The sequence below is a fragment of the Arachis duranensis genome, chromosome 10, assembly GCF_000817695.3.
Source record: "Arachis duranensis cultivar V14167 chromosome 10, aradu.V14167.gnm2.J7QH, whole genome shotgun sequence".
Taxonomy (NCBI): Eukaryota; Viridiplantae; Streptophyta; class Magnoliopsida; order Fabales; family Fabaceae; genus Arachis; species Arachis duranensis.
The window spans coordinates 25,378,556-25,387,750 of record NC_029781.3 but is presented as its reverse complement, the minus strand read 5'-3'; the positions used below and the strand labels follow the sequence as shown (position 1 = coordinate 25,387,750).

Below are 9,195 nucleotides of genomic sequence, written 5' to 3'. Positions count from 1 at the left end.
TTATTGAAAGGACAACTTGGTTATGTCATTGTCTTGACATGTTGCACATTGAAAAAAAAATGTGTTTGATAATATCATGCACACGGTAATGGACGATGAGAGAACAGAGGATAACGATAAGGCAATATTAGACTTGGTGGACATTTGCAGGTGGCCTGGTCTGAACTTAAAGAGGCCTAAAAATGGCCGATGGGCTAAACCAAAGGCGGTATTTACTCTAACGAAGGACCAGAGACAAAATGTTTGTAGGTGAATTATGATGACTTGTATCATCTACCCCTTTCTCTTATCTAAAAGGACCATAAAAAGAGCATAATCTCATTCAATCAATACAATTTCATGAAGTAATTGGTGATTATTATGGTACATTGCTTTTAAATGAGTTTGTGTTGAATTTTAGGTGAAAAGAGCAACAAAGGAAAGAGGAATCAAGAAAAAAAGCTGGGCGTGCCACTTGTAACAAACGCCAACAATTAGTATGGGCGTGGCACGCCAGCAATAGGGCATGGCACGCCAGTTGACAATTTCAGAAGGCAAAGAGAGAGAATTATAAGCGGGCATGCCACTTGACATCGAGGGCGTGGCATGCCAGTATCCTTTTTTAGAGAAGAAGTCCATGGAGGTCACTATGGGCATGGCACGCCAAGGGCAGACGTGGCACGCCAGGGAGAGGAAGTACAAAGGGACGTGGCACGCCAGTTATAAACTCCAGAAGGGGGACTTGAAAGCTTTAACATGGGCGTGGCTGCTAGGGCCAGGCGTGGCACGCCAGCTATAACTTCCAGAGAGTAAGTTGAAGACCACAAATGGAGCGTGGCACGCCAAACCCCCTCATACACTATGGGTGTGCCACTTGAGCTCGAACGCATGGCACGCTAGTTCACAATTTCAGAAGGGGACTTTGAAGCTCAACAATGGGCGTGCCACTTGGTGTCGAAGGCGTGGCACGCAAACCTTACTCATGACTTGGGCGTGCCACTTGGGTTCCAGGCATGGCACGCCGATGCTTGAAGAAGCTTACGCACCAACACTGGGCGTGCCACTTGATGTCGAAGGCATGGCATCCCAGTTCTACGACCAAGGAAGAAGAAGACATGGGCGTGCCACTTGGGACTTAAGGCGTGGCACGCCAGTCACAGGACAATGAAGACTCATTCATGCATATTAAGGGTGTGGCATGCCACCTACTGAGCATGACACGCCAATACTGTTTTCCAGAGAAGAATGAGCAAGGTATATTAAGGGCGTGGCACGCCACCTACTGGACATGGCACGCCACCTACTGGGTGTGGCATTCTAGTATTGTTTTCCAGAAAAGGAAGATTGAAGCATTATCAAGGGCGTGGCACGCCAGTATTATTTTCCAGGGAGGATGGATGAAGTGTATACTTTGGGTGTGGCACGCCAGACCTGTGCGCGCCACGCTGGTTCAAGGTTCCAGAGAAAAGGAGCGAAAGGGAAGAGCATGGGAGTGCCACTTGAGCTCAAAGGAGTTGCACGCCAGGCTAACTTTGCAAAGAAGAGACCTAGGGCGTGCCACTTGGGCTCGAAGGCGTGGCACGACAAGGTGATTGAAAGAAGAAGGCGTGTGATGAGTCCATATTTTCCAATATATTTTGGCTTGATTTGAGTAGATTTCATCACATAAACTCACACTTAAGCACCAAAATAGCATACATTGGTGTTTTGTCCCTAGTTTGATCCTAAATGTGAAAAACATGCAATTTTGTGCTTATATCGAGCAAATTAATTCCACTTTCATGCCATTCGATGTCATGACTTGTTTGTTGAGTGATTTCAGGTCATTTAGGCAAGAATGGATGGCCAAAAGTGGAAGAAAGCATGTACAAGGGAGAAAACATGAAGAAAACAAGGAGAAGCACACACAGTGAAGTGTGCGTGTGCACAACTCTGCGTGCATACGAGCAAGCGAGAATTTTCATGTGTGCGTGCGCACAAGCACCTGTGCGTATGCAAGGTCAATTTTCAGCCAAGTGTGTGGACACACACGTTTATGCGTCTGCACAGGTCCGTATACGTGATTGCAATAATGAAACATGTGCTGTGCAAATTCGGAGGCCTCTTGGCCCATTTTGGAAGGCTTGAAGGCTGAATTTGGATGCTATATGAAGGGGAATTCAACACATTTGAAGGCATGAGGACATAGACACAATTTTCCATATTTTTACATAGTAGGAGTAGGAGTAGTGTAGATTAGGGAATTCTCTCTTTGGGTTTAGTTAAGGTTTGTAGCATTTTATACTTCAAGTCTTGCTTTTGGATTTTGCAATTCACATTGTAAGTATTTCTTAGTTGTCTCTTTCAATTACATTACTTGTTCTACACTTTCTTATATTTCCATTTCTCTTGTCAATATTTACTTTGCCTTGCAATTTTGGATTTCTAGTTGTTTAATTTGATGTTGATGGCTTTTATATGTTTGTTGAGTTGCTTTTATTGCTTTTAATCATTTATGGTTCATAGCTTTCATTAATTTACCAATTTTGCCATGTTTTATGATTATGCCCATTAAGTGTTTGATGAAATGTCAATCTTAGTTTTGGGGTAATTTCCACCCCTTGACTTGGGAAAAATGAGTCTATGGATTACTAGAGCCATAATGTCCAACATTTAGTGATAACTTTTGGGTTGTTAGCTGTTATTGATTCCACTAACGCTAACTTTTTACTAAGGTAATTAGTAAGTTAGCTAGGACTTGTGGATTGATAACAATTATGCTCCCTTAACTTAGTCTCCGATGTTAAGGGTTGACTTAGTGAGATTAATCCATCATAATTATCATAGTTGTGGTTATGGCAAGGAAGGGATTCCATAACTCATCCCAAGTCAAGGTTGCATTTATGTTTTGAACCACCTTTCCATCACTTTATAGTTTTACTTGTTCATATTACATACGTAGTTCTTCAGTTCTTTTATTAGTTTATTAATTGTAATTTTGTCTTGTTCTTTTATCCCTTTATTGCTTGCTTCTTCATTGAAAATTCCCCTTTGCTCTCTTACAACCAAAATTGTATGCACTTGTTGTCACTAGTTCCTAGGGAAGATGACCCGGGAGTCTAAATACTCTCGGTTATAATTTTTTATTGAATTGTGACATCTTTTGGATTGAATTTTGATTGTGAGATTTTATTGTTGATTTGGACTATACTATCAACGAAGGAATTCCATTTTGAGAAACTCTAGATCAACGATAAAACACTCATCATCAAATTGGCTTGATTTGAGCGGATTTTATCACATAAACTCACACTTAAGCACTAAAATAGCATACATTTGTGTTTTGTCCCTAGTTTGATCCTAAATGTGAAAAACATGAAATTTTGTGCTTAAATCTAGCAAATTAATTCCACTTTCATGCCATTTGATGCGATGACTTATTTGTTGAGTGATTTCAGGTCATTTAGCCAAAAATGGATGGCCAAAAGTGGAAGTAAGCATGTACAAGGGAGAAAATATGAAGAAAACAAGGAGAAGCACACACAGTGAAGTGTGCGTGCACAAAATCCTGCGTGCGTACGCACAACCCTGTGTGCGTACGCACAAGTGAGAATTTCCATGTGTGCGTGTGCACAAGCACATGTGCATACGCACAGGTCAATTTTCAGCCGAGTGTCTGGATGCACACGTCTGTGCATCCGCACAGGTCCCTGCACGTGATTGCAATAATGAAACATGTGCTGCGCGAATTTAGAGGCCTCTTGGCCCATTTTGGAAGGCTTGAATGCTGAATTTGGATGCTATATGAAGGGGAATTCAACACATTTGAAGGCATGAGGACTTAGACACAATTTTCCACAGTTTTACATAGTAGGAGTAGGAGTAGTGTAGATTGGGGAATTCTCTCTTAGGGTTTAGTTAGGGTTTGTAGCATTTTATACTTCAAGTCTTGCTTTTGGATTTTGCAATTTACTTTGTAAGTATTTCTTTAGTTGTCTCTTTCAATTACATTACTTGTTCTACACTTTCTTATATTTCCATTTCTCTTGTCAATATTTACTTTGCCTTGCAATTTTGGATTTCTAGTTGTTTAATTTGATGTTGATGGCTTTTATATATTTGTTGATTTGCTTTTATTGCTTTTGATCATTTATGGTTCATAGCTTTCATTAATTTACTAATTTTGACGTGTTTTATGATTATGCCTATTAGGTGTTTGATGAAATGCCAATCTTAGTTTTGGGATAAGTTTCACCCCTTGACTTGGGAAAAATGAGTCTATGGATTGCTAGAGCCATAATGTCCAACATTTAGTGATAATTTTTAGGTTGTTAGTTGTTATTGTTTCCACTAATGCTAGCTTTTTACTAAGGTAATTAGTAAGTTAGCTAGGACTTGTGGATTGATAACAATTATACTCACTTAACTTACTCTCTGATGTTATGGGTTGACTTAGTGAGATTAATCCATCATAATTATCATAGTTGCGGTTATGGCAAGGAAGGGATTCCATAACTCATCCCAAGTCAAGGTTACATTTATGTTTTGAACCACCTTTCCATCACTTTATAGTTTTACTTGTTCATATTACATACGTAGTTCTTCAGTTTTTTTATTAGTTTATTAATTGCAATTATGTCTTGTTCTTTATCTCTTTATTTCTTGCTTCTTCATTGAAAATTTCCCTTTGCTCTCTTACAACCAAAATTGTATGCACTTGTTGTCACTAGTTTCTAGGGAAGATGATTCGGGTGTCTAAATACTCTTGGTTATAATTTTGTATTGAATTATGACATATTTTGGATTGAATTTTGATTGTGAAATTTTATTGTTGATTTGGCTATACTATCAACGAAGGAATTCCATTTTGAGAAACTCTAGATCAACGATAAAACACTCATCTTCAGCGTGCCACTTGCATTTTCTTTTCTCTTTTGTATTTTTTAATTCTAGTGATAAAAGTAGGATAAATAACACCTAGAAGTACTAAAAAAGTGATTGGCAAGTTAGTTTTACTTTTACATTTCACTTCATCTCTTCCATCTCTTGTACTTTTCTCCAAGCTATGAGTAGCTAAACTCTCTCTCATTGGGAGAGGGAGCTCTGTTGTACTTGATGGATTAATGGTAGTGAATTTCTTCTTCTCTTCATCTTCTTTTTGATTTGCTAGAAGGAATTTCGTTCTTCATGCTAGTGTTCAATCATCTTGGAAAAGAGGTTGAATACAAAATGGGTTTCATGGGAACCTTGGAAAAGGAAACATGAAACCATGCTTGAAATCCCTTCTCACACTTGAGTACATCTGGGTTTTGGGATTGGATATGGTGACATATAATCCACCCACTGTTTGGATCTATGAGGATGTGTGATATAATCAGGGACCAAGCATATCTCTCTTCATAAGCAATTATACCAAGGAATTGGCTTATTATCAAGATTTGAGAGATTGAATTACCAAGGGATTGGGGTTCAATCAATCATGATTGCCAAGAGGTCAATGAGTTGCATGATTGAAGAAGAGATGAGCTAAATTTAATCCAAAGAGAGCAACATCTCCTAATCCCAATAAAATTTCCCTATTCTTATCTTCCCTATTCTTTATAGTTTTGCTTTAATTTTTGCTATTACCAATTCCCCTTTTACAATTCAGCCATTTATAATTCAGTTCTTTGCATTCTTGCTATTTACTTTTCTGCACTTTATTGCCTTTTCTTTACTTTCAAGTCATTTACATTCCTGCTATTTAATTTTCAGCACTCATATTCTCTATATTGATTAGGTTAACTAAATGCACTCATTAACTAAAATTGCTCAAACAATCAATCTCTGTGGATTCGACCCCACTCCTAGTGGGTTATTACTTGACGATATTTGGTGCGCTTACCAAAGAACGGATTCATTTTATATGAGGAGTGAATTCTGGTCATCAAGTTTTATGGCGTCGTTGCCGGGGATTGATTTTGATTTGACAATGATTAAGATTGATAAGTATTTAGATTAAGCATTTTCTTTCTTTTGTTAGTCCTTTTCAATTCAGTTTCACTTTATTTATTCCTTTTAGTATTCGAATTCTTGACTGTTCATTGTTTATATGCTAGCTCTAACAAGAAGCACACTAACTATTTGACAATTTGCATCAATTAATTTTTGACTAACCCATCCTTCTCCCAAAAGGTGATAACCTTTTTCCTTTGTGTGTTTTGTGTTGTGTATGATAGGGAGAAGAGGAATTGAAATCTCCTATGATTCTAAACGAGAGAGAACATTTTTGAGATTGAGAAGAAAAGTAGTGGCAAGAGGCAAAAGGGTGGTTGGTGAAGAAGAAGAAGAAGAGGATCCAACTCAAACCATGGAAGGAGAAGCACACAGCCACCATGAAGAAGCAGTTGGCAACCATGCTCCACCACAAGAGAGAAGAGTACTAGGCTCTTACATAAATCCCAATCTTGGGAATTGTGGCAGTAACATTTTGAGACCCAACATACATACCAACGATTTTGAGCTCAAACCATAGCTAATTACTCTTGTTCAGAATAATTGTTCATTTGGAGGAAGTGCTCAAGAAGATCACAATCAACATCTAACCACATTTTTGAGAATTTGTGATACAATGAAGACTAATGGTGTCTACCCAGACACCTATAAGCTGCTACTGTTTCCTTTCTCTCTCAGAGATAAAGCATCAAAGTGGTTGGAATCATTTCCTAAGGAAAGCCTTACCACTTGGGAGGATGTTGTTAACAAGTTCTTAGCAAGGTTCTACCCTCCACAAAGAATCAATAGGCTCAGAGCTGATGTTTAAACCTTTAGACAACAAGATGGGGAGACTCTCTATGAAGCATGGGAGAGATACAAAGACTTGACAAGGAAGTGCCCTCCGAATATGTTCAATGAATGGGTGCAGCTGTACATCTTCTATGAGGGGCTATCATATGAGTCAAAGAAGGCCCTAAATCACTCTTCTAGAGGCTCCCTCAACAAGAAAAACACAATTGAAGAGGCCATAGATACCATAGAAACTGTTGCCAACAACAAGTATTTTTATGCCTTTGATAGAACTCAAAAAAGAGGAGTGATGGAGCTCAATTCTATAGATGCTCTGCTGGTTCAAAACAAAGTGATCACAGCTCAACTAGCAGCTCTAACCAAGCAAATGGAGAATAATTAAGTCTCAGCTATCCATGCTCAAACACCTATACAAGAGAAAGAGAACCCAGCAGTTGAAGATGAATAGGAGCAGGCCAACTATGTGAACAATTGCTCTAGACCACCATATGACCCCAATGCCAAGACATACAATCCAGGTTGGAAGAACCACCCAAATTTTGGGTGGGGAAACCAACAAAACCACAACCAAGATAAAAAACTATTCCACTCTAACCAACATAATAACCACAACTCCAACCATCAATCAAACAACAGACTCTACCATAACTCATAAAATGCACCTTACCATTCCACCCAACAACCATACAACAACCATCCTCAAGATGCATCATCCTCAACCATGCAACCATGTGATATCAGTAGCAACTTTGCAGGATTAGAGGCTGCTATGGCACAATTTACAGGGAGTATTGCCACTGTCGTAGAGAGGCAAGTGCAAGTTGAAAAGAAGATAGATGCAATCTGAGAGGAGGTCAGATCCAACATGAGGAACCAAAGAGCAGTAATTTCAAAATTGGAAGCACAACTAGGAAGCTTCTCTAAACAGATACCAATGCCTACACATACATTCCCTATTGATACCATGGCCAACCCAAGAGTAGAATGTAAGGCCATCACACTAAGGAGTGGGAAAGTTGTGGAGGAGACATTCTCAAGTTACAACAAGCAAGAATAGGAAGCTGCAAATGGATCTGAAACTAAGAAGGAAGAAGAGACACCTGAACCACCCCCACCAAAGCAAGTCCTGAAGCCCTATGTACCAAAAGCACCCTATCCATAAAGGCTGAGGAAGGACGGAAAGGACATTCATTTTTCTAGATTCTTGGAGATTTTTAAGAAGCTTCAAATTAATATACCTTTTGCTGAGGCATTAGAGCAAATGCCACTCTATGCCAAGTTCTTAAAGGAGCTCATGACAAGGAAGAGAAACTGGGATGAAAAGGAAATTGTGGTGCTCACTGAGGAATGTAGTGCCATCATACAAAAGAAGCTTCCTCAGAAATTAAAAGATCCTAGGAGCTTCCAAATCCCCTGCATTATATGGGAAATAAGCATTGAGAAGGCACTATGTAATCTGGGAACCAGCATCAACCTTATGTCCTTGGCCATGATGAAAAGAATGAGGATAGAAGAGGCCAAACCTACAAGAATGGCTCTTCAATTAGTTGATAGGACATTCAGATCCCCCCATGGTGTGGTGGAAGATTTGTTGGTAAAAATGGGAGAGTTTATCTTTCGAGCTGATTTTATTGTACTTGATATGGAGGAAGAGGCTAACACATCAATCATCTTAGGAAGACCATTCCTAGCTACCGTTGGAGTCATAATTGATGTTCAAAAAGGAGAATTAGTCCTGAGACTGCATAAAGAAAAGATGGTTTTCAATGTTTTCAAAGCAATGAGCTACCCCAAAGAATCCATTGGTGAATGCATGATGGTGGATACAATGGAGAAGCTAGTCCAAGGAGTTTTGGAAGAAGAATAATGTGAAGAAGCTATGGAGCTAGAGCAACAAGCATTAAGTGGAGAACTACCTCAAGCAATCATAGAAAACTCGATCATGTTGGACAAGACAAGTAGCAAGGAAGTAGAGGCACCAGAACTAGAGTTGAAAGCCCTACCTCCAAGCTTGAAATATGCTTAGTTCGGTGATAACAACACATATCCAGTAATTATCAATTCAAGTTTAAGTGAGGAACAAGAAGAAGAACTTATCCATGTGCTGAAGCAACACAAGGATGCTTGATGAGCGGATAATTTATACGCTTTTTGGCATTGTTTTTAGATAGTTTTTAGTAAGTTTGAGCTACTTTTAGGGATGTTTTCATTAGTTTTTATGTTAAATTCACATTTCTGGACTTTACTATGTGTTTGTGTGTTTTTCTGTGATTTCAGGTAAATTCTGGCTGAAATTGAGGGACTTGAGCAAAACTTTGAAGAAGGTTGACAAAAGGACTGCTGATGCTGTTGGAATCTGACCTCCCTGCACTCGAAATGGATTTTCTGGAGCTACAGAACTCCAATTGGCGCGCTCTCAACAGCGTTGGAAAGTAGACATCCAGAGCTTTC

General features: G+C 39.1%; 1 protein-coding gene and 1 non-coding gene across 2 annotated transcripts; one reads left to right on the top strand and one right to left on the bottom strand.

Moving 5' to 3' along the window:
* Positions 1-6,739: 6,739 nt before the first annotated feature.
* LOC127743296 (small nucleolar RNA R71) lies at positions 6,740-6,846 on the bottom strand. Its single transcript, XR_008004690.1, has one exon. It is a non-coding gene; the product is annotated as a small nucleolar RNA R71 (small nucleolar RNA).
* Positions 6,847-8,005: 1,159 nt separating this feature from the next.
* LOC107469680 (uncharacterized) lies at positions 8,006-8,611 on the top strand. The gene has a single exon (XM_016089058.1). The coding sequence runs from the start codon at positions 8,006-8,008 to the stop codon at positions 8,609-8,611; it is 606 nt and encodes a 201-aa protein (XP_015944544.1).
* Positions 8,612-9,195: the final 584 nt, after the last annotated feature.